The following is a 25878-nucleotide window of genomic DNA, read 5'->3' as shown; positions in this document are numbered from 1 at the left end:
ATGAGTATAATAGGCAAATTTATATCAAAGAGTAATTGCATATTAAGAAAACATCCTAGCCCAGTCCAGATCAAGTCCTTAAGTACGATATTAGCCTATATGTCTGATAACAATCTCTAAGCTCCTCTTCAGACTCATACATGTAATGATGCCAAATGCAGGAAGATTACAGGCCAGTAGGTGGAAAGTCTTGTGGATCCAGTGGCAATACAAGCATCTCAGTGCTGGCATGTGCCTCTGCATGGCTCCTCCAGTTTCAGGGCTCCAGATCCATCGCTCCATGTGTCTTTTCAGCAGGAAGACTAAGCAGAGAGTCAGTGTGTGTGTCCCACCTCCAGGGAGGAAGACAGTTATTCCCAGAATCCTCAGGAGAAGGCCATACCCTCACAGAGGCCTCATTGACTATGACCTGATTGACAGGCTAGACTCCACCCCTTTGCAAGTTGACAGACTGTTAACTGCCACAATTTAATTTTTGTTTTTTATTGTTCCTGTTGAGTTTCCCAGTTTATGAAACAAAGGAGTGGGTGAGTAGAGCCAATAACTGATGCAAGCGTTTATGGGGGATGGGTGGGAGGATGAGAGGAATGGGGGCATGAACAATGAAAGTGAGCACTAGAACTGATTGTGATCATCGGTATAGAAATCATTTAAAAGTGACTTAACAATGGGAGTAGATGATATATTAATTTTATATCAAGAAAAGTACTTAAAAAAAACAAAACAAAAAAGAAAGCAGACCAATGGCTACCACGGGTGAAGGAGGAAGAGTTTGCTTAGGGGACACTGAGTTGATGTTAATGGTGGTGGAATAATTTGGAAAAGGATATCAGCAATGGGTGTATTAATGAGTGTAGTTGATGGCACTGAAATTTACATGTAGAAGGTGTTGAATTGGAGAATGTTTTGTATATTTTTCCCACAGGTTAAAAAATTACACTAATAATGAGTTCAAGGAAGAAAAAAATGTGTTAAATTGAGGTACTGACTGTACAACTCTCCTTGGTATGTTTGAACTACTGAATTACATGATAGGTAGAAGTTCCAACAACACTGTAAAAAAATTCACATTTTCCTAAAAAAAAGAGAGAAGTGATGATGGCTGTGTAACATGATGAATATAATAAAAGAGGCCGATTGGCCACATATCAGGAATTGCACATGTAACAATGTTGAACTGAAAAAAGATTTGTTCTTTGCATATTTATCATAAGAAATTTTTAAAAAGGCGTGTGGGTGTTGAACTGTTGAACGCAGAGTCGATGGTCTGAAAGGTAAGCGTTGCCCCCACCCCGCCCTAATTCACACTAAAAAAAATCACGTATTAAAAAATAATTTAGAGAGTGGTGTGGAAAGGGAGAACTGATTACAAGGATCTACATATAACCTCTTCCCTTGGGGATGGACAACAGAAAAGTGGGTGAAAGGAGACGTTGGACAGTGTAAAAGATATGACAAAATAATTTATAAATTATCAAGAGTTCACTAGGGAGGGGGAAGTGAGGAGGGAAGGGAAAATGAGGAGCTGATGCCAAGGGCTTAAGTGGAGAGCAAATGTTTTGAGAATGATGAGGGCAACAAATGTACAAATGTGCTTTACACAATTGATGTATGTATGGATTGTGATAAGAGTTGTATGAGCCCCAATAAAATGATTAGAAAAAATTTAGACAAGTCAGTTTCAGGGTGCAGTAGAGCACTGATGAAACATACAGCTTTCCTCTAGTTCTTTAATGCTTCCTCCCCACCACTATCATGACCCCAATTCTACCATACATATCCAGTTAGACCAGAGGATGTACACTGGTACAGATAAGAGCTAGAAACACAGGAATCCAGGACATATAAACCCCTCAGGACCAATAATGAGAGTAGCCATATCAGGAGGGTAAGGGGAAGGTGGGAGGAGAAAAGGGGAACCGATCACAATAGTCTACATATAACCCCCACCCAGGGGGATGGACAACAGGAGTGGGTGAAGGGAGACATCAGTCAGTGTGAGACATGAACAAATAATAATTTTTAAATTGTCAAGGGTTCATGAGGGAGGTTGGAGGGGGGGGGTTGAGGAGCTGATACCAAGGGCTCAAGTAGAAAGAAAATATTTTAAAAATGATGGTAAAAAATGTACAAATATGCTTACACAATGGATATATATGGATTGTGATAAGAGTTGTATGAGCCCCAATAAAATGATTAAAATAAATGAACCATGTAGCTCAGAAGCAACACCATCTAGTTCAGAAGCAACAAAGCCCACATGGAAGAAGCACACCAGCCTGTATGATCACAAGTTGCTGAAGAGATCAGTTATCAGACATCAAAACAAAAAATCCTATCATTGTTTGCTCAGCTCCCTGATATGATTACGTAAGACAAATGGGTGCATAAGCAAATGTGGCGAAGAAAGCTCATGGTGCCCGGCTATCAAAAGATACAGAGTCTGGGGTCTTAAAGGCTTGAAGGTAAACAAGTGGCCATCCAGCTCAGAAGCAACAAAGCCCATATGGAAGAAGCACACCAGCCTGTGCGATCATGAGGTATTGAAGGGATCAGGTCTCAGGCATCATCAGAACAAAAAAATCATATTATAGTGAATGGGCGGGGTGGGGGGGGGGGAAGAGTGCGGAGTGGAGACCCAAAGCCCATTTGTAGGCCACTGGACATCCCCTTACAGAAGGGTCTCGGGGAGTAGATGAGCCAGTCAGGGTGCAATATAATAATGATGAAACATACAACTTTCCTCTAGTTCCTAAATGCTTCCCCGCCTCGCCCCGCCCCCCACTAGCATCATCCCAATTCTACCTTACAAATCTGGCTAGACCAGAGGATGCACACTGGTACAGATAGAAACTGGAAACACAGGGAATCTGGGATAAATGATCCCTCAGGACCAGTGGTGATAGTGGTGGTACCAGCGGGTGGAGGGAGGGTGGGTTGGAAAGGGGGATCCGATTACAAGGATCTACATATAACCTCCTCCCTGGGGGACGGACAAAAGAAAAGTGGGTTAAGGTAGACATCGGACAGTGCAAGATATGACAAAATAATAATTTATAAATTATCAAGGGTTCCTGAGGGAGGGGAGAGCGGGGAGGGAGGGGGAAAAATGAGGAGCTGATGCCAGGGGCTTAAGTGGAGAGCAAATGTTTTGCGAATGATGAGGGCAATGAATGTACAAATGCACTTTACACAATTGGTGTATGTATGGATTGTGATAAGAGTTGTATGAGCCCCTAATAAAATGATTAAAACAAAACAAAAAGTATACAACTTATTAACAGCAATTGTATTATCATTACAATAAACATGGAAATACATGTATATGTTTAAAAAAAAGGAAAAAGAGCAATTTGATGATGTAAGGAAAAAAAACAAACAAACCAAAACAAAAACTTGGAGGTGCTGTCAGCCATCCTAAGAGATGAGTGTGAAAAATGTTTTTCAAGAATGGAATTGCAGATTTGACAAATGTCTTAAGTGTAATGGAGAGCACTTTGAAGGTGATAACGTTATTTTGTTTAAAAAAGTTTAAATACATAGCTTTAAAATAAATTCTATTTTGGGGGATGGGGGGATCTCCTCATATGCTTCTGGGGGGAAAAATTCAAACAAGTACTTACTTAACATGAGAGAAAAAGGCCCTGTCACATCCCAGGCCCCAAACCGGCTTTTTCCTCGCGATCACTGCTGGCCAGTTTGGTGTGCATGCTTGCAGCCTTTTTTCTACCTGTGAGCACCCAAAGAAAGCTAAGTTTAACAGGACAGAGGTCACTGCATGCATGTGGTTCTACCATTTGACTTGTAAGATACCACTTGACTTGCAAGATACCACTTGACTTGGGATACAAGATCGTTCTATGGGAGTTCACAGGAACCTTTTGTCTAAAGCCAAATGATTCAGATGTCCTGTTGTTTACTTGAAGTCTCTTGGTGCTACAAATTGTCAGTATGCTTCGCTGCCGACAGGACAGGAAGGTTGGAGGTTTCAGTCCACCTAGAGGTTTCTTGGAAGAAAGGCCTGGTGATCTACTTCAGAAAAACGAGCCATGGAGAGCTCTGGAGCACAGCTGTAGTCCGGCACACCTGGGGTCACAGTCAGAACTGACTTGATGGCTCTGGTGTAGCAATTTCTTGTTTGGACACTGAAATTATTGCTGATTATGAATTACTGCCAGGAGCACTCTGTGAACACCCTAACCCTAGTACACGCAGTGTTTTTGCTGAAGGAATGACTATTTGAGGCATTCAGAAGCAGAAATGCGATATTAATTTTGAAAGATTTAAACTGCCATTTATATAGCTGTATCAATTTATGTTCTCATCTATCATATATGAGAACAATTTCCTCACAATCTTGACAAGAGAAAGTATTATAAATCTCAGAAGAGTGTGCATTTTGACAATAAAAAACCAGTGCTTCAGTTTTAATGTGTATTTCTGACTATAGAGGCTGAATGTTTTAAAAGTTTATTAATAATTCCTGTGTAAATATAAACATTCCACATTCTATAATAGATGGTAGTGGTGTATGGATGGTGATAAGAGTTGTATGAGTCCCTAATAAAATGTAAAAAAAGAAAAGAGGAGAAAAAAATGATTAGGGCAAAGACTGTACAGATGTGCTTTATACAATTGATGTATGTATATGTATGAACTGTGATGAGAATTGTATGAGCCCCTAATAAATTGTTAAAATTAAAAAAAATAGATGGTAGTGGTGGTGGGTGCTGCTGAGTCCATTTTGACTCTGAACAACCCCTTGGGACAGAACTGCCCTACAAGGTTGTCTTGAACAGAGGCTTGACTGACTGCCATCACCACATTTTCTCCTGCAGAACTGTTGATGAATTTGAACCAGCTACCTTCTGGTTAGCAGCCGAGTGTTTAACCACTGAGGTGCCGGAGTTGCTAACATATGCATAAAATATTCCTATATAAAACATATATACGCACATATACAATTAGACATGACATGTGTATAGATCTACACATATACCATTAGAATGACAGCGGCTGCGACAATGGGCTCACGCATGGGAGCGACTGTGAGGATGGCGAAGAGCAGGTAGTGTATTGTTCTGTTGTGCAAAGGGATCAGTATGAGACAGAGCCAACTTGATGGCACCTAACAACAACAACAACAACAACAACAACAATGTATTAGCCCTCTGGAGAAATGTTTGCATTTAATCTGAAAAGTAGCTACTTGCCATGCCAATCCATCAAGTCACTAACTCTGAAGAGACCTTCAATTACAATGTAATTGTTAGTATCAGACAGGGAACATGGATGCTCGATTGGGCAGCACTGTTCTAGAAGCTAAGATAAACAAAGGCCAGCAGTTTACCAGAGGACTGACTCACTCCCCGCACAGAGCTGGCAGCGTTCTCCACACGCAAAGGAAGAACTGGACTGTGCGCTATAACTTCCCCTGACCAAGATTCGCTTCTCAGAGTTACCCTAAACTAAGGAATGTTTCTGCTAAACTTGTTTTTAGCCAATTAAGAAAGAGTTGTTTTAAATGTTTTGCTTTTGTGTGTTACAGTACTGTATCTACACAGTCTAGATTTTATGTTTTTGCTGAAAAGCTTTAAAATAACAGATTATCTAAATTTTATTATTTATCAAAAGATATAGCGTCTAGGGTCTTAAAGACTTAAAGATAAACAAGTGGTCATCTATCTCAGAAGCAGCAAAGCCCATATGGAAAACACATATCAGCCTGTGGGATCACGAGGTGCTGAAGGGATCAGTTATCAGGCATCAAAGAACAAAAAATCTTATCACTGTAAATGAGGGGGCGTGCGGAGTGGGAACCCAAAGCCCATCTGTAGGCAAATGGACATCCCCTTACAGAAGGGTCACGGGGAGATGAGCCAGTCAGGGTGCAGGGTAGCAACGATGAAACATACAACTTTCCTATAGTTCCTAAATGCTCCCCCCCACTATCATAATCCCAATTCTACCTTATAAATGTGGCTAGACCAGAGGATGTACACTGGTACAGATAGCATCTGGAAACACAGGGAATCCAGGGCAGATGATCCCTTCAGGACCAGTGGTGAGAGAGTGGCGGTACCAGGAGGGTCGAGGGAGGGTATAGAAAAGGGAGACTGAGTACAGGGATCTGCATATAACCTCCTCCCTGGGGGACGGACAACAGAAAAGTGGGTGCAAGGAGACGTCGGGCAGTGTAAGATATGACAAAATAACAATAATTTATAAATTATCAAGGGTTCATGAGGGAGGAAGGAGCAGGAGGGAGGGGGGAAAATGAGGAGCTGATGCCAGTGGCTTAGGTGGAGAGCAAATGTTTTGAGAATGATGAGGGCAATGAATGTACAAATATGCTTTACACAACTGATTTATGTATGGATTATGATAGGAGTTGTATGAGCCCTCAATAAAATGATTAAAAAAAACAAACAAAAACCTACCACACACACCAAAAAAATTATTTATGTAATACTGCTCCTGCTTTTAGGAAGCGCTCTGATGGTGTAGTGGGTTACTCGGTGTGCTGTTAAGCACAAGGCGAGCAGTTCAAAACCACCAGTCTCTCTAGGGAAGAAAGAAGAGGCTGTCTACTCCCATGAAGAGTTACAGTATCGGAACCCCCTGGTGGCAGTTCTGTCCTATACACTCTATATGAGCCAGAAGCAACTTGATGGCAGTGAGTTCAGGAATTTTCTTGTTTTATGCTTTTGTCATTTCAGGGGAAAAAACAATGAAACAACTCTTTATTTCCTTTTGTGATTATACAATTATCAATAAATACATGTACTTAATCAATTATCATGTCACCATCCAGAGATAATGCTATTGCTGTACAGAATTTCCTTCTAGGCTTTTTTGTATATAATACTGAGAGTCATACTATTATTTGAATTTCACTGAACAACTGTTTTTCCACATTAGTATTTATAATTTTCATTGATTACATAGTACCACACTGTAGATGCACCATTAGTTAGCTAATATAAACAATTTTTTGTTCTCATTTATGAAGGGGCCCTGGTGGTACTTCATGGTTAAGTACTTGATCACTAACTGAAAGATTGACACTTCATGTCCACCCAGCCTCTCTGCAGGGGAAACATGTGCAGGCAGCTTCTGTACAGATTTACAGCGTTGGAAGCTTTTTGGTACAATTCTACTCTGTCCTATAGGGTTGCTATGTGTTGGATAGCAATGGATTTTGGTTTTAATTTATGTCTATTGTGAACAATTTTGCTTACATTTTAAAGTGTCTTTTGCATTGTTAGATCAAAGCATAACTATTATTAACAAAATAAAGTGAAAGAGATTTTTTCTCTATCAAAAACACAACCACAACTTATGCTTTTGAGAGTTTTATTAACAGTACAAAGCTTTAAGAAATGAAAACTGGTCATTTAATCCATTTAAATAGTCATTAAAATGAAAGCTCCCCTTGATATGACTGAACTATTGAATTACATGATATGTGGATTATGTGTCAATAAAACTGTTATAGTGTGCTCCACCTCCCTTTCCAAAATAGCAAGCCATGTTTTAAATAGATCAAATATTTTTGTAATGACAATTTCTATAATTTCACCACTGCACCAATGGTCCTTTTATTTTGGGTAATGGCTGATAACATTCTTTTACAACTAAATAATGGAGAATTTTAAAATTTCTTTTTAACATGATGAAATATAATAAATGTGATAAAATACAGGTAAAGCATAATAAGATTTTAATAAATGTTCATAAATGTTCCTGAGATGCTCTGGAAAGGTTTAATATCTGTCAGAAAGATTTCATAATTTAGACATTTAAAAGTAGACTTTAACACTAATCAAAATTCCAACAAGAGCTAGTTTGAATTCCTCTCGTTTTATTAAATGTTTTATCTTGCTAAATTATCAAATTCGTTTTCCTGTGTGTGTGAAATTTATAGCTCACTGACTTTGGCTCTAACTTTCATATAACATAGTGTCAGAGTGGCACAAATGGTGGAGCACTTACTACTATCTGAAAGGGGCAAGCCTACCCAGAGGTGCCTGGGCAGAGGGGCCTGGCAATCAGCTTCTGAACGGTCACAGCCTTGGAGACCTGATGGAGAAGTTCTACTCTGCACACCGGGGGCACCCGAGAGCCACTAACCATTCTACCACGCAGTTAGGTGCTGCTGAGGGCTCCGCCTCAACCATTCTGTGTACCACAGCACGAAACCCTGCCCTGGTGCCCACATTGTTCTGTTGACAACAATGTTACAGCACTCTGTGGGTCCATCTCATGAAGGGTCTATCGCTCTTTTTCTCGGCCCTCCACTTTGCCACGCGTGAAGTCTTTCTTCCTGAGAACATATCCCAAGTATGTCATGTATTCTTTCACGATCAGAATTCTGGCCGCACTTTCGATGACATAACCTTCACTCATAGATTTATAGGATCAAGCCAGTGGTTTAGGAAAACTCTCATTAAAAAAACCCAAAGAACAAATTTCCTATCAGGCAAGTAAGAAAACTTTTTTTAAAAAATAGAAAAACTTAAGAAGCCTCTCCACAACCTAATGGGTACTAGGGGCGGCTGTGTAATCGAAGGGTCAATTAAAGAGACACTAGACAAGACATGCAAGGGCTCACCTCTCCCATGGAGACTGGAACCAGAGCGAGGGGGAGTCGTGTATTCTCTCAGAAGTTTATACAAACTCAGGCACGCAAGCCACGTAGCACACAGACATAGCAGGATGGGTTGAATTAGAGGCATACACGTAACAGGAGGGGCACGAGCTAGGGGTGTGCACGCAATAGGAAGGGGAGGTACTAGAGGCATACATGTGACAGGAAGGTATATACATAACGAGTTGGGTGGGTACTATTGCTAAGAGGGCTGACCAACCTTGGTCACCTCTGAGCTGGCTTGATCTTCAGTGCCCCTGAGCTTTTTTCTCCAGGGGAACAATCTCTGATCCTTATCCTACTAAGGGAGGAACAGAAAAGAGAGTCTGATTGCTGTCAATGGCAGATAACCTTGTCAGATAGCCTTCAAGCAATTAACCTTCAAGGGTGCAGTAAGCAGCCATGTGCTTGCGCTTAGCACCTTAAAACTGGCATTATTATGGGGGCTGTCACGGGGAATAACTTTTACTCAGGAGAATGTGACTGGGATACATCTCTACCGCACACACTTGAAGGCCTCCCTCCATGAGAATCCTGGCCTCCAGGCTTGTTAAACACGAGTGTAGAGCATTTGTCCACATACACTTTTTTTCCCGGTTCTGTTTCCCACATAGTAGAGAATATGAGGTGGCTTCAAAAAATTTGTGGAAATGATGGCAACATATGTATATGTTTGATATGCTTGATACAAGTTATGTATGGATTATGAGAGCTGTAAGAGTCCCCAATAAACTGATCTTAAAAATTTTGTGGAAAAATAAAAAGATTTTATAGAACGCTTCCATTTTCTGAAGCCCTCCCTCAGATATAACTATTTAAAAAAAAAGCATTATTAGGTCTAAACATGAGTGATTTAAAAATTATTTTTATTTATTTTTTAAAACATGAGTGATTTTAAATTCCTGACTTTCTTAAGTATCTCCTTGGTAACCAATTACTGGGGCAGGGCTGTGCAACATTTCCCAATGTTAAGGTGGCGTGAATCAGAGTCGATTCTATGGCTCTTACACCCCCCCCCCCCCCAAAGAGTGATGCTTTGTTCTTATTTGGGCCATAGGTGTGCTGTAAGAAGCAGCACTCTCTTTAGAATGGAAGAATCTACCTGTCTCCTAGTTGATGGGACCAGACCTAAAGAAGATGGCTGACTACATAAATATGGAGTCTGCAATTTCCTTGGAGGGATTCTGGAGGAAGTTTATACCCACCTCATGACTGGAACAATCTGGCTTGCCATCCTGGTCCTACTTTGAATCCTTGTCCTGCGTGTAGCAGTTGAAGATCTCTGGAATGATGAGCAGTATGGCTTCATCTGGGACACAGAACAATGGGGCTAGGGACATACATGCTATAGCTAGTATCTCTCTCCCTCATTCAAAACTGGGTTCTACAGGTGATGTGTGTCCTCATCATCTCCATCCCTGGTCTACCTGGGCCATGCTTGGCACCAACTAAGAGTTCTAGGGAAAGACGCAGAAGATAAAAATTCAGTCGAGGAACAAACTGGAGGGACGTGAATTTGAAAGATGGGTGGACTGGAGCAGGAAACTGAAGCAGCAGAGTTGTCACCTTGAGCCTAGAAGACGAAACAAAGGCCCGCTCAGAGGAAGCTTACTTTGCACTTCCGTGCTTCCTATTGTCAGGAGTTCTGCCTCTGGTTGAAGCTGGGTTCATGATGGGGAAGTATAGTTTACGGAGATTTTACTTAGCGCCTCTGTTCATGCCATGGCCACCCATGGCCAAACAGAATTGTTTCATCACAAGGCCAACAGTAAAGATGTATTTCTATTACTTAGCCCCCATTTCACTTTTCTTAAATGTTCTAGAAATTCCTCAACTAGGTTTTAAAAAGACTAAAAGGAGGGCCTTGGGGCCTATGTAAATGGAAGGATGAGCATCATGATTTCTTTGGAAACAAGTCAGAACAGCATCCTGCCAAATACAAGACCATGTCTGCGAATTCACTGAAGTGATTCCTTTCTGCACCTGATTAGAAGCTGCTAGGCACAAAGGCAATACAATACACACAACAGTGTATGTGAGTTTAAATTAATCTTTTGCATTTCAGGTAGATCCTGATAATCAGAGGACACGATGCGCAGTATGTGTCAGATGACCAGGAGACTGTACTTCTAATGAGATGCCTGTAAGCAGTACTGCTCGGAGCCATCTTCAGTACGCTGCAGCTCAAACAACAATGAAGGAAACCTAGGAATATTTGGGAAAGAAACCAGCGATCACCTGGGCGGGAAAGAAGAGATGACAAAACAGTGAGAGGAACCTAATGCTAGAGGTGTTTCTGCAGACTGAGCAAACAACTGGGGGCAGTCGCCCCAAACACTTTTCCTCTGTCAGCCAACCGGATACCAATGCAGTGCTATGTGGGGTCCCTTCACAGAGGCTCCAATCAGAGCTTACACCTTCCGGAGAATCTCAAGAGCCAATCTGAAGAGGGCCCAATCAGGGCCCTTCCTCCTTTCACTGACATCCCAGGTTTGCCCCATTCTATGGGGGAGCTGTACTTTGAGTCGAGTCTCTGTGTATACCTGCTGAAGGCCTGCTCATTTGATAGGTGACCTTCAGAACTGAACAGTACTTGGGTTTTGGACATTCTGAGTATTACACCCTCATAAAAGTGGCCGAGTGGGGATTGGACAGGGACTCAATAGGGCCATTGGTAGCTCTGAAGACCAGCTATTAAGACAGGCAACTTGGAAACCCATTTCAAAAGGTGGGGCAAGGGGGGAATCCCCAAACCCATTGCAATGGAGTAGAAGTCACTCATGGTGACTTCATGTATCACAGAGCAGAACGATTCGATAGTTTTCTTGGCCATGATCTTTCTGAAAGCAGACCAATAAATCTTTTCTTCTGTGGTGCTTTCTGGGTGGGTTCAGAGGACCAAACGTTAGGTTAGCAATTGAACACAAACTCCCAGAGACCTTAAGAAAGAGAAAAACAGCCATAATCCTGAGCTGTGAGGAATCAATTCAGAGTTACCAAATCAGGATTACTTTTTTACAGCTCCCTTCAGAATGTGTGAAAATAGATTTTAGGAAAAATCACACATTCAAAACGGAGGCTAAATGGTTTGGAACCCATTTTTTGTAGGGTACCCCATAAGGAGTTGTCTCTCTCTCTACGCCAAGGCACCCCTACAAGAGGTTGCTGCATAGAATCAGGCGAGCGCAGCCAGCCATAAGGCTAGAGGGCATGCACAAATTCAGACCTTTGAGACAGGAAGCCAGTACACTGGGGAGGACCCAATTTGGGCCAAGCCAATGGGTTCAACCAGTACTGTGGACCACACCTCCCAGCGGAGGTCCCTAAAAAGCCAGACACTTCTAGTCTACTGCCCTCTTTTCCAGCTGCCGCTTCTGCTGTTCTGCAGTTTCTCTGGCCTCAGGTTTCCACACGTGGGTGTGAAGTGCCCTGAGGGTGCCGGTGTCAAACTAAACTCCTTCCATTCTTTATAGAAACTCACTGACTTCAGAGTGAATTTTTTTCAAGTGTGAAGCCAAGGACCAAGGTTATTTCTAACCTGAGAAACCCCAGAGTTTTCTCTTTGTAGAGACCGTAGCTTTAGGAAATTGCTTTTAAAAAAATCATTTTATTGGGGTCTGGTACAATTCTTATCACAATCCATACATACATCCATTGTGTTAAGCACATTTGTATATTTGTTGCCATCATCATTCTCAAAACATTTGCCTTCTACTTGAGCCCTTAATATCTGCTGCTCATTTCCCCCTCCCTCCCCACTCCCCCCTACCTCATGAACCCTTCATAATTCATAAATTATTATTTTGTCATATTACACTGTCTGACATCTTCCCCCACCCTCTTCTTTGCTGTCCATCCCCCAGGGAGGAGGCTATACGTAGATTTTCGTAATCGGTTCCCCCTTTCTACCCCACATTCCCTCCACCCTCCAGGCATTGCCACTCTCACCACTGGTCCTGAAGGAGTAATCTCTCCTGGACTCCCTGTGTTTCCGGTTGCTATCTGTACCAATGTACATCCTGTGGTCTAGCCAGATTTGTAAGGTAGAATTGGGATGATGATAGTGGGGGGGGGGGAGGGAGAGGAAGCATTTAAGAACTAGAGGAAAGTTATATGTTTCATCGTTGCTACCCTGCACCCTGACTGGCTCATCTCCTCCCCACAACCCTTCAGTTAAGGGGGTGTCCAGTTGCCTACGGATGGGCTTTGAGTCTCCACTCTGCACTGACCCACATTTACAATGATACGATTTTTTTGTTCTTGGAAATTGCTCTTGATCAAAATATTGCTCCTTTGAGTTACCATCTTTTATTTCTGGGCACTGGGTAAATTGTTTGCCTCTGCGACTCGAGTGTCCTTATCGATTGGTGCCTGATGTGTCTGGCAAATAAACATAATTCTGTTATCTAGTAAATAAAAATCCTAAACAAAAAGATTGGTGGTTTAAAATTTTTACCAGCATACCTACAGCATTGTATTTAAATGGGAGCTTTGGGGTCAGGTTGTTCGGCTTGGCATCTTTACAAATCACCTAATTTTGTCACTTGATGAATACTGTTTTTCTTCCTGGGTAATTTGGAAGACTGAAATACACACGTAGTCAGCCCGGTGCTTGACACCTTGTTGATGGTGGTGCGAAGAACCCTGTGTACAACGGAAACCTAGCCGGTCCTGCGCCAGCCTCACAATTGTTATAGTTGAAAACATTGTTGCAGCCACGGTGACATTCCATCTCCTTAAGGGAATAAACTTCGTTTTCGCGAACCCTCCACACAATAAGCACTCCAAGTGCTCGTTGTTATTAGCATACTAGCATATTAGCATACTCCCCCCTCCGGAGTCGCACATCTAGTTAGCAACAGCACGGGGAGAAGGTCAACGAGAAGTCAGAGAATGCGATCCTAAACGCTGTCCTCAAGCCAACCCAAATCCAAGGGTCGCTCGGCAACTGTCCGGCCCACAGGTTACTAAGGGGCCCGTAGGGAGAGACGCCCCACTCCCGCGTCCGCCTCCGCGTCCCAGCAATAACCGGTCCCCGCAGTCAAGGGCCCGACCTCCGCAGGCACCGCCCCGCCCCGCCCCGCCGACGCCACGCCCACCTCTGGCCCCACCTGGACACAGGTCCGCAGTCAACAGAACCTTGTCACTTGCTCAGCAACGGACTAGCTGCGCGGACCGGAAGAGGAAGAGGTGCTGCTCTGACAGGCGGCGGGGCGGGCACTCGCAACCTCCCTGCACGGAACCCTCCACGGGAATTCAGAGCGTCCTGGTCGCCATGAAAACAGGCCACACCCCGACGATCCCCTCCGGAGTTTTGCAAGCGCGCAGGCGCACGCGCCCCTTCGCGCAGGCGCAGTACCGGCCAGAGCCCGCCAGCCGCTGGTCTGGGGCGCCAGCTACGCCGCCGCCGCTGTCACTATGGCCCATTACAAAGTGAGGGGGACGCGGCGTGGCTGGGGGCGTGAGGGCGGTAGCCAGCCGGTAGTCGGCTGCGGGTGGAGTGGGGACGCGCGCGCCGGTTTTGGGGGTCCCTGAGGTAGCGAGGCGGAGGCGGGGTTGCCGGACTTCCAGCGCCTTCTTCCTGCCCCGGTCCCGCCGGGCTTCGACCACTGACCCGCCGCCGTGTCTCCTCAGGCCGCCGACTCGAAGCGCGAGCAGTTCCGGAGGTACTTGGAGAAGTCGGGGGTGCTGGACACGCTGACCAAGGGTGAGCATGTGCTAGGAGAGGGCTCGGCGTGCCCTCAGCGTGCTTGTCACCGCCCAGCCCCCGGCGGGTCGTGGCGTGGAGGAGCAAGAGCAGGTGGGACCCAGCCGGGGTCCAGCGAGGTGGGCCCCAGCGTTCCGCGCCCGCCGGCTGCTGCCCCGGCGCGGGGAGCTTGCTCCCGGGCCCACCTCTCCGGGGAGGGAGTGAAACTCGTACAGCTGTTGCAAAGTCGCCAACTTCCGCAGCTTCGCCTCCAGCACCGCCGCGGGCGTGACTGTAAACGACCTGGAGATGCGCTTACCTCCTGCCTCACCTTTTTTTGCCGGGCATCCGCAGCTCGTGGGGAATCATCTCCCCTCCTTCCCCCCGCGAACTAAAAGGCCAGTGGGAAAACTGGCCGGCTTGACGTGGACTCTAGAGTAGCTGCTCCTAAAATCCCCATGGCGGGCGATTCCTAGAGCCCGTTTGGGTGCTGCGTTTTCAGTGTCCGGATCTTTCTCTGCCCATTCTGCCTTTGTGCAAGGTCTAAATGTCTGCAGTTCAGAGTTAAGAGGGCACGTCAGAACGGTGCTACTGTTTTCTGCATTTAAAACGGAAGCTTGCTGCTACATTGTTATCTCCTCCCACAGGGGTACAGGACTTAAGTGGGTGAGGAAGGTGCTAGAGACAGGAGCATTCCAGGAGACAGGGCGGGCCCAGTTGACGCCATTAAGCTAATTGCTAGAGTCCAGTCTGACTCCTCTGGTGGGGGTGGGTGGGTGTAGGGGCAGAGCTGTGTACCCTAAGTGGACTGGAACCTCTAACTTTTCATGGCCATAACTATTAGCAGTGATGTGAATAACAGCTAAATGTCCACCTACTGGCTGGGATTTCCAAGGGCACCGAGTGGAGCTGGCAGGGAGGACGACCTGGGCCCAGGTGAGAATAGGAAGTATCTTATAAGTGATTTGGTATCTGCCTTTAATTTTTTTTGGCGTGGGGGACATTTCTGGGAGAAGGCTAATTCTTAGGGTTTAAAAAAAATAGAATGCTTTATTAATCATTTTATTGAGGGGCTCTTACAAATTTTACAATCCATCATTCAGTTGTATTAAGCACGCTTGTCCATGTGTTGCCATCAACAGTTCCAAAACATTTTAATTGAGTCTTAGCAGAAAACACGGTTTTAATTACCATGCATGGGTTAGAAATTCTGAACTGCTACCTAGTTTGGGTTCACTTTGCTAAGTTTCCCAGTCTCTTTGCCAATACATTTCAGTAAACATTAAAGGGCAACTCTTAAAGGACTATTTTCTGTTGTCCCTGGGAATGTCACAAATGCTTGGAATGTTGTCAATACTTTACTCTTCAAAATATCCACACATTTCTTTCACTTACTTAGCTGTTTTATTGAAGTGTCTTTTTTTTAGGTCCCAAGGTGGTGTTAGATGTCCCCAGACAGAATTTGACTCAGTGACCTGGTGTGTGGGTGGATATAAGGGAATCCTGTTTAGGAGCTTATATTCTAGTTGGGAGAGACATGATACACAGCTAGTGGTTATGAATAAAATGATAAGGTAAAGGTGTAAGTCATACTGGGTGGAATGTGTGTACCATTTTATGTGAGCTTCAGGAAGTGGAAGGTCATCGAGGTTATGTGTGAGATTTCAGGATGGTCACAGCTATGGGAAGGTTACAGCACAGGTTTGCAGCTTAGTAGCCACATAAGAATTTTAGTCCAGTCTCTCAAGAAACTACCAGAGGTTTCAGTCCTTTGTACATACATCCACTGGAACGTAACCCAACTTCCCTAGATTTCCAGTCTCCTAAATAATTTCAGACAACTTAAATCCACTGCCAAGTTGAGTCCCAACTCATAGTGACTAGGGTTTCCAAGGCTGTGCAAATATTTACAGAAGCAGCCAGAGAGCCCTAACCCTTCTCTCCAGGGGCTGATAGTCCAACACTGACCAGCAGTGCCCCCAGGGCTCTGTTAGACAACATCTGGTGATGATGGGACTACTTCAAATCAAGTTCTCAACTTCAAATACTGGAATTTTATACAGTATAACTTAATTTTATCCTGTTTGTTTCCAAGAGGATTTGAAACTTCTTTTAACATTAGTACAATGTAAGATAGGATGGTTGAAGATAGATGGTGCTAAATCATGGGAGAAGTGGTATTCTGAGCATCCTTAGATATCCTGGCTGCTCAGGCAAAAGGGACAACATGATCGTGTATAGCGTTCTCCTGGTCTGACAAAGCAAGCACAGTTCAGCTACAGAAGAGCACAGCTTTACATGGAGCCATCGAGTCTTTTCGGACCACAGGGACCCCGTTTGATAGCAGAACTGCCTGCAGGGTTTTTTTCTCTCCTGCTGTAATCGTATGGAAGCAGATTGGGTGTTTCTCCCGCAAAGCCGCTGGGTGGGTTTAAACTGCCAACCTTTTGATTATAGCTGAATGTTCAACTGTTTCCTCACCAGGGCTTCTTAACATTTAAAGTATCTTATGTACTTATCAACCTTGCAGAAATTTAGACTTGAAGAAATGGAGTGGAGGAAGATGTGGAGTAAAGGGCCAAACTATTAATATCTCTGTCTTACAAAGTTAGAAATCAATAGAGAGTAGGAATTAAAGGGAAAACAGACCTGCTGATAGAATTTATAGGAAAAATAACAGGAACTAAGAGAACACGGGAGATGGTGGGCTAAGCACTGGGTTGCTAACAGCTAGGCTAGAAGTTCAAACCCACCAGCTGGAGGAACAGGCTATCTGCTCCCATAAAGATTTAGTCTTGGAAACCGTAAGGAGCCAGTCTATTTTGCCCAACAGAATTATGAGTCAGGCTTGACGTAATGGCTGTGGGTAAACCCTGGTGGTGCAGTGGTTCAGTGCTTGCTACTAACTGCAAGCTCATTGGTTCAAACCTATTAGACTCACAGGAAAGATGTGGGAGCCTGCTTTGTAAAAACTGCCAGCCTTGGAAACCCTATGGAGCAGTCCTATAGCATTGATGAGTCAGCATCAACTCTAAAGCAGTGGCTTGGATAGGATGTTGACTGTCGGGAGTCCCTAGGTGGAGTAGCTAATCACTTGACTGTCACTGAGCTGCTGGTGCTGTGAAGCCATCCAGTGTGCCAGGGATAAAAGGCCTGGTAATAATGCTTCCAAAAGGCACAGCCGTCAAAACCCTATGGAACAGGTTCTACCCTGCATCACATGAGTTGGAATCAACTGGTTTACTGGTTACAACTGTCAGATGCTGAAAGGAGGGGAAGAGAAGGTATGAGTGGTATAACTATGTCAACTGTTAACAAAATAATATTGTAAGTGTATTTAGATAAAGAGTAACTCTCCCAAACTCAGTTGTGAAATTATTAAACGTAGCTGTCCATTTGATCCCCCTTCTTGCATACTATCTAAACTTTGGTAAGTTAAGAAAACAAGCAAAGGGGAAAGTTGGAAGTTGGCTCACAATACATGTTAGCTTGGGGTCTAGATGTGTACACATTTTGTGCCTGTGGCTAGTTTTCTTGCTTTTTTGGGGAGTTTTCGAAGGATTCCATTGACTCACAAAAGGCCAATCCTTGTATTAAGAGAAGTGGTTCTTCACCTTCCTAATGCCGTGACCCTTTAATACTTTTCCTCATGTGTGGTGACCCCAGCCATAAAATTATTTTTGTTGCTCCTTCATAACTGTAATTTTGCTACTGTTAATGAGTCGTAATGTAAATATCTGATGCAGGATGTATTTTCATTGTTACAAATTGAACATAATTAAGCATAATTAAAGCATAGTGATTAATCAAAAAATAATATGTAGTTATATATTGTGAAATATTTATGTGTTTTCAGATGGTCTTAGGTGACCCTTGTGAAAGGGTCTTTGGACCCCCAAAGGATTCTCGGACCCACAGGTTGAGAACTGCTGTATTAGAGGAATTTTTACTTGAGGCCCAAATTCTAGTAGGAATTTCATAGAACATGAGCAAGGCAGTGCCGACATGCATATTAGTTATAAAATCACTAAAGTATATATTGTAATGTTGATTGAGCATATTGAATACTGGTAAAAAGGTGTGTATTAATGGTTATTTAGCATGTTAATATGAAACTTGGCTCATGAAGATTTCTGACTTCACAAATTTCCCATTACCACAGACCTATTGGTCCTCACCTAATTTTCTCTCAAATCCACCCACCTCGTTTCTATCACTGTCCAGTGCAGGTCACCACACATTTTTTTACTTGGATTACCACATCAGCCTCTTAACTACACTTCCTGCCTAGATTTCCTGTCACACTCCAGTCAGTCCATCACTCTCAGTGCAGTCAAGAGTGATCCTGCTATGGCCCTGCTCTTCTGAGGCTCAAAGCCCAACCAAATTAGCACAACCATCCACCGTCTGGTCTGTGACCACCTCTGCAGCTTCCCTTCCTGACACACAATGCCACAACAATCCAGCCTCACTTGCATTTTCAGTTCCTCTGTGGGTGGTTCTCTTGCCCCCAGGCCTCCCCATTTTATCTCAATTTTATCATCTAAGCCTGAAGTCTTTCTTCACCTTTTCCTAGGAATCCTCCCCTAACCACCTGTAGGCGGAAAACTTATTTCAATGTGCTCCCATAACTCCATTATTTGATATGGTGGCTTAGAACTTTTTTTGTGTGCCTCGAATCAAGTGGATAGTGACCCTGTAGGGCAGGGCAGAACTAACTGCCCTTGTTGGTTTCCAAGACTAACTCTTCCCGGGAGTAGAAATCCTTGTGTTTCTCTTGGGGAACAGCTAGTGGTTTTGAACTGCTTACCTTGAGGTTAGCAGGCTCACACGTAACCACTATGACACCAGAGATACTTGTTTTTAGTCTGAAAATCTGTTAGGTGCAGGAACTTGTTCAATACTGTATGACTAGGACCTAGCAACCGGTTTGGCACATAGTAGACACTTGATTCCAGAGTCTAATGTACTTAAGACTTTAATTGTTGCTTCTTTGCTTTTTGATTCACAGTGTTGGTAGCCTTATATGAAGAACCAGAGAAACCTAATAGTGCTTTGGAGTATCCTTTCCATCTTTGAAATCAGACATAAAAAGCCTTTTGATATTCTACTTTTCTCACATAGCTAATATGTGAAATACACTTCAATAAGAAATGCTTACTGAAAAAGTGTCTTTAAATTTTTGAATGATCATTTTGGGATACATTGCTGCTGTCGGCTATTTAATTAGTCTTAATGCACTTTAAGAAAAAAATCCTTAACATTGGTATTAGTTTTTTAAAGCATCACTTAGGAGCTGCAACCCCAGAAAATCCAGAAATAGAGCTACTTCGCCTAGAATTGGCAGAAATGAAAGAGAAATATGAAGCTATTGTAGAAGAAAATAAAAAATTGAAAGCAAAGGTAAACTTTAAAGCATTCCTGTTACAAATCATCTTACCTTTTAACGATTATATGCAGGGGCTTCAGAAAGTTCACGGAAGAAGTCCGTTACCTTTTACTATCACTTTTCCACAAGCATTTTAAAGCCCCCTTGTATGACCAAAACCTCACCAAAATGGACACTAGAGGAGGTAGGAGGGTAAAAGCCTGAATTACTTCTAAGATTGAACTTGGGCTTCATTTAGAAAGCCCCAAGACCTACTGTGGTTGGAGGAGCAAAGTGTGGTCAAGAAAGAGATTTTTGGGGACTTGTATCAATAAAATGACGTGACTATTAGTTAATGTTGCTATAAGAACATGATTGTCCTCAAATCCTGAGCACTTGATTTAACTAGGTAGATAGAGGAACAGTGGTTTGTGAATTGCTCTTCTTAAAGAGCTGTACAGTATAGACTGTAGTTAAACTAGGAGGCTTCAAAAAATTTGTGGGCAAATGCCATCTGTTTTTCTATGCACTTTTCCAGGCCCCTTCATATGTAGTGGTCCTAGAGTGACGTCACTATATAAACTGTTGGCATTTAGTGTTCTCTAGTGGCCATGTGTGTTTTCTTCAAATTCCCATGAGGAGTTTTGTAATCTTCAGATTATTTCAAATTTTGGAAGTTTTGCCATCATCTTCATCATCACATAATGAAGTTTCACAAGACATTTTATCTCCACTTTGTGAGATAAACGAATTAGGCACACAGACGAGGAAAGGAAGAAGCCAAAAAAGCTGCTTAGACCCCACAGCTAGTTGGCAGAAGCCACATCTTCTCTTAGCCTACTGTTTTCTCAGGGGACTCTAGGTTAGCTTGTGAGAAAACCCAGTGTTTCAGACTTTTCAGGATTCATGTGAATAATTGTCAGTTAACTCGTTGGCACCTTTTACAGTCAAGGGCATCATTAGTTTACTCTTCTTGACCGGCTAGGTTAAAATGCGCCACATAATTCATTTTCTCTACTTGTAACGGGAAATCTCAGTAAACTTTTGGTGGAGAGGAAGGAAGTTCTTTAGTATAAGCTGCATTTTTTAATCTTTGGGAAGATGGATTATTGCATAGCATGTATTTGAACAGTACAGTCAACAAGTGGCATGTATTCTTAGTTTACCAGGAATGTTAACAGTTTTATTTGAAAAGAGCTTTCTATTGGGGATATAAAAGTTGCCATTAACAAACTTAATGGTTCTGTAATTAAACTGAATAATTAACTCATTTTGTTTTGCATTTTTCACTATTGCTTTTTACTCAGTTTAGAATAAAATTTACCTAAACTCCTCTATCTTTGCCCCGTAGCTTACTCAGTATGAACCACCTCAGGAGGAGAAGCGTGCTGAATAGGATCCTTCTCATTTGAAAAGACACTGAACAATGGTTTTGTATGACTTGAATAGTTTGTATAGTATATATCTTTTCTGAACAGATGCTATAAAACTTTTAATATGTTAAATTCACTTATCACACTTTGTTACAACCACATACTCAGAGTCATCAATAAACACTCAGTCTTTCCTTGGGAGAATTCTGAAAAACATTCTGAAGGCAGCCATTTAAATAGTTTTCATTACCTTAAATGACATTCTGTCGTTCTGATTAGGAATGGTGGTCCTGGTTACATTTTAGCCAAGCAAGCTTAGCATGGAGCTAGTTCTTGGTTTAATGCAGGACATGAGCACCAGTACAGTTCTTCAAAATGAAGATGGCACTGTTGTGTATATTCCCTGTAGGTAGCTGGAGAGAGAGAAAGAGAGAGAGAGAGAGAGAAAGAAAGAGAGAGATCTGGGTGATCTAATTAGACGCTTTTGCACAGGTTCCCATGAACCCTTTGCTCTTGTTTATGTAAGGAAGAACAAGTAACTCTTCCTTGCTACCACTTTGCCTTAGAAAACTGTGTGAGGCAGTCTCAATTCTGACACACGTTCCCTTTCTATGCAATCATGTCCTGTCTGATAATGTTGCCTAGCTTTACTCGTGTTTCAGTGGTCCCACTTGCACACTGGCCTGTGTTAATTATTTCTCAATTTGCTCTAACAGCAGTTACCCAGATGGCAATTTAGCTAACTTTAAACAGGTTCACACTGTTCCTTTACTCTTGGGAAAGTAGTAAGCACAGAACAGAGGCAATGGAAAATTCTGGGTTCATGCCTAAATTGGAATGAGAAGAGGAACGAGCCATGTATCGTGGGAGATTAGTTTGTGGGTATAATTATTTAGTGCTTTTTTCCCCTGAAAGTATTTTTCTAGCCTTGAATTCATTATATCTTCACTGTCCCTTTGAAATAGCTAAGGCGAGTGTGAGGGAGGCAGATGCTGGGTGCTGGACTTTTAGGCCAAAGACGGATATTAAGACAGACCATTGACTGATTGACTCATTTCGGTTACAGTCTCTGGAGAGTCAGCTTCCTCATCTGTTGTAGAAGAACGTTTGTGTTGCCTACCTCACAGGGCTGTTGTGAGGGCCACTGAGAATGTATGTGAGAGAGTTGTAAATGGTAAAGCACTATGTACTTGATTGTTAGTTCTCTTTCTTTGGGAAGACCTACAGCCAGAGCTAGTTTTATCGATCACTTGTCTTTTTCTTCACCGAGTGACATAGTTTAGTGGCAGCCCTATTTCATGTATTTTGCCCCTATTGTTAGAGAATCTGTCTTAATTTTTGGTCAAACCACATTAATAGGAAACAATAAATCCAAAGGAAGCTGGTTTAACTAGCAAAAGCCTCCGTATCTGGTGAAAACTGACCAAACCAACATTAAGGGCATTTCATTAAGTCACGTTGCCAGGAGTGTGGCCGGGTCTGGTAGATACTGGTGGAGGAACATTAACTTGAATCAATGTGTTTCTTACCAACTTGAATGCCTCTTACATTGACAGCAGTGGGCTAAGTGGTGAGTGTGAGATGAATGACTTGAAGTTATAAAGCATGTGTAAGAGTTTCAGAAAGTCCCTTGAATGGAAAATGGAATTAAAATCGGAATTTTCCCAGTGTGGAATAAGATGGCCTCAGAAGCACAAGACCAATGTGTGAGGCCCTCTGGGAGTTTTGGGAGACCTGACTTTAAGCAATTGGGAGGGCACTCTCTTTTTGGATACAGACAAGTAGAAATGATTTCTGCCAGGCAAGTCTCCTTTGATTGCCTCCCATAGGAATGGCATGATGGTAGTGAATGAGATTTTTTTTTTTACTCATCTTTTTAACCGAATGGCAACAATAGGCAGAATAGACCTGCTTAAAGGAGCTGTGGTGTCACACTGTATAAAGTTGCTTGGCTGCCAACCTAAAGGTCAGTTTGACTCCACCAGCTGGGCCATGGGAGAAAGATGTAGCAGTCTGCTTCCATCAAGATTTGTAATCTTGGAAACCCTATGGGGTAGTTCTTTTCTGTCCTATAGGGTCCCTATGAGTTTGCATGGACTCAAAAGGTGCGATGGATTTGGGTTATGAATTGCAATCAACTTGATGGAAGTGGTTTTTTCCTTTGGACCTGCTTAAACTGATGTCCCTGGGAGTGCTTTTTAAGAATCCAGGGTCAGTCCTTAACCTCTGGAGGGTCCTTGTCAACATTTCTGCCAAGGATTTGGATGAAGACAGTAGACTTGAGAATGCCTAATGGAGGAGTAAAAGGATTTACCAAATCAGTTCCCGCTGTTTCAGCTTATATGTAAATTGTAGATTTCATATCTTGCCTACCTTATAAAGTTATGACGTTCCAAAGAAAAGAGCCCTGACTGGTGCTGTGGGTTAAGTGTTTGGCTGCTGTGAGGTCAAGTGGTTCAAACCCACCAGTCACTCGGAGAAAGATGAGGCTGGCTGCTCCCATTAAGATTTAGCCCCAGAAGCCCTATGATAAGGCCAGTATGAGTCAGAATTGGTGCAATGGCAGTGTGTTTTGCCAACTGTAAAAGACAAAGGATCGATTCAATAGATCGTAATGTCAAATCTGTAAGTGCCACAAAGTTGGACAGGCTTGTTGATAGAAGATATTGAAACAAGCTTTAAAATGATTAACAACTTACAGAAGAAATACTTTCGAGCCTAAACCAAATGAAATATAAAACCCTTATATTTTGGTTCAAAAAAGCAGTTATACAAGTTTTGGCACTAGAATTGCTGAGAAGTTCTAGTGATTACCATATGAACCAGTTTTAGCTACTTCAAGCCAACCAACCAACAATACAATAGGTCTTTTGAAATCATTAAATAATTGCCTAGGTACGAAAAAGTCATTTTGCATTGGGCCGTATTGTATTGCATGTGCCAGACACTTGATAGATGCTGACAAGTGCATGTAGAGAGTGGCCAATAAGAAAAAGGGGCTTTGAAAATAAAATTGTGGTAGAATGAACAGCACACCCACATTACAATGAAATAAAAAGAAATACTCAGTTTCTCACTCACATGAGCAACTTTTCAAGTAGTGCCTTCACACTGGTTATTGGCTACCAGACTGAGTGTCACCGACAGAGAACACTTCATCGCAGAAAGTGATGCTGCATAGCACTGATGGAAGCATCCAGAGGACTTGTACCTTGGGAGAGACAACTTGGATGATGAAGCCTGCAATCTACTACTTGAAGGGCTGCAAGAATAAGATGGACTGCTCCTGATTATCAATCAGCTCCAGGGAATATGCTTTTTGGGTTGAAAAAGCTTCAACAAACCATTATCACCATTGGAAAGTATGACTGCGCTTTCCTTCTTTGGAATCATTTAAGCATATCCTGCCCGTCTTATCAGCCAGATATTATTGTAGAGTGGATTCTTAATTTAGATGAGAGGTTGGACTGGGTCCCCTTTACAGGTGTGCCAAGGAACCCTGGTGGCACAGCGGGTTACATGCTAGGCTGCTAACCACTAGGTAGGAGGTTCAAATTGGCCAGCTGCTCCTCAGGAGAAAGATGAAGCTTTCTGCTGACCTAAGGATTTACAGCCTCAGAAACCCACAGAGGCAGTTCTGGTCTGCTCTGTAGGGTCCTTATGAGTCAGGATGGCAGTGACGTTTTTTTGGTAAAGGTGTGCACTACCTTTAACTTCCACTCTGAAGCATAATTTAGTTCCAAATCTATGAAAAATGCTTTTCTTTAAAAAAAACCATTTTATTAGGGACTCATACAATTCTTATCACAATCCATATATACATCAATTGTATAAAGCACATCTGTACATTCTTTGCCCTCATCATTTTCAATGCTTTTCTTTCATAGCCAAGAAGCCAGTCTTCTTGGAAGACCAGGATTTCCCGCCCCCCCACCCTTAACTTTTTTATTTTTTAAGTGTAGGATAGCATTTAAAAAGGAGGGTCTCTTGTCAAGATTTAAATTTCTAGAGTCCAGAGGGGAAATTCCTCTAGCTTCCTATTTAGTGACAAGCTATGGTTTGCTTTCATTAATTCCTTGGGTCTGTGACCCAAAAGCAGATAGAACAACTGGAGAAATGGACTTGAACTAGGTGGGAAGGTGAGTCCTACTGAGTTTGAAGAGGAAGCAGTATGCACAACCAGCTATTTGATCATCAAATGAGCATCGGGGTCGACACAGTATCCAGTTGAACTTCATACATAACGTCACCTACCTTGGTGGATGCTTACCTCTGTCTAGCTCACTCCTCACCTTCGCATATCCCAACCATAACCTTCCATCTGGAAGGCCGGGCACAGGCGCTAGCTTCTCCGTACACAATGCCGACTCCGAGCATGGCGCAACAGTCCCGGTTTTATCTCGTTACCCGGGCTACTTAACGCAGAGGTACGAGCTCTATTAACCTTTGAAGGCGGGAAGGGTCCAGAGTCCATTCCAGTTTTGAGTCCCGTGGTACCCAGGGCATCGTTAGCATCATTGGTCGGGCAAGTACGTTGGCACGAGCACTATCAGTAGATCCCAAAGTCCCCAGAAAGCAACTCCCCACCCCCGCGATAACCTCCGGAGCCCGGTAGAGGGCAGGGGCCGCGAGGGGCGCAGAGCGAGGCCAGCTAGGCCGGGAGATGCAGGCTGGGGCCGAGGCCGCGGCCCCGAGCCACAGCCTAGAGGCGCGGCGGGTCCGGGCCACGCTCCTCGTGACTCCTCCTCCCCCTCCACCGCTTCCAGTCAGGTGATTGCGAGCACGTGACGGGGCGCCACCT

The 25878-nt window shown here is 43.2% G+C and overlaps 2 protein-coding genes and 1 long non-coding RNA gene across 3 annotated transcripts; 2 read left to right on the top strand and 1 right to left on the bottom strand.

Moving 5' to 3' along the window:
- The first annotated feature begins 595 nt into the window (after positions 1-595).
- GJA9 (gap junction protein alpha 9) lies at positions 596-10763 on the top strand. Its single transcript, XM_075529461.1, is given in 8 exon segments — positions 596-608; positions 9812-10000; positions 10003-10055; positions 10057-10118; positions 10120-10303; positions 10305-10499; positions 10501-10662; positions 10665-10763. Coding segments are annotated over 8 exon segments (957 nt in total).
- A 3241-nt stretch (positions 10764-14004) lies between these two features.
- On the top strand, positions 14005-24363 carry MYCBP (MYC binding protein). The gene is made up of 5 exons (XM_075554178.1): positions 14005-14083; positions 14285-14357; positions 19348-19396; positions 19610-19739; positions 21056-24363. The coding sequence occupies exons 1-5, from the start codon at positions 14069-14071 to the stop codon at positions 21098-21100; spliced, it is 312 nt and encodes a 103-aa protein (XP_075410293.1). The 5' UTR covers positions 14005-14068; the 3' UTR covers positions 21101-24363.
- LOC142453057 (uncharacterized) lies at positions 15104-25829 on the bottom strand. The gene is made up of 3 exons (XR_012785360.1): positions 25348-25829; positions 24159-24288; positions 15104-21490 (listed from the first exon to the last, which is right to left on the bottom strand). It is a non-coding gene; the product is annotated as an uncharacterized LOC142453057 (long non-coding RNA).
- Positions 25830-25878: the final 49 nt, after the last annotated feature.

Source organism: Tenrec ecaudatus, chromosome 1 (genome assembly GCF_050624435.1).
Source record: "Tenrec ecaudatus isolate mTenEca1 chromosome 1, mTenEca1.hap1, whole genome shotgun sequence".
Classification (NCBI taxonomy): Eukaryota; Metazoa; Chordata; class Mammalia; order Afrosoricida; family Tenrecidae; genus Tenrec; species Tenrec ecaudatus.
This window is presented reverse-complemented; position numbering and strand designations above follow the sequence as displayed.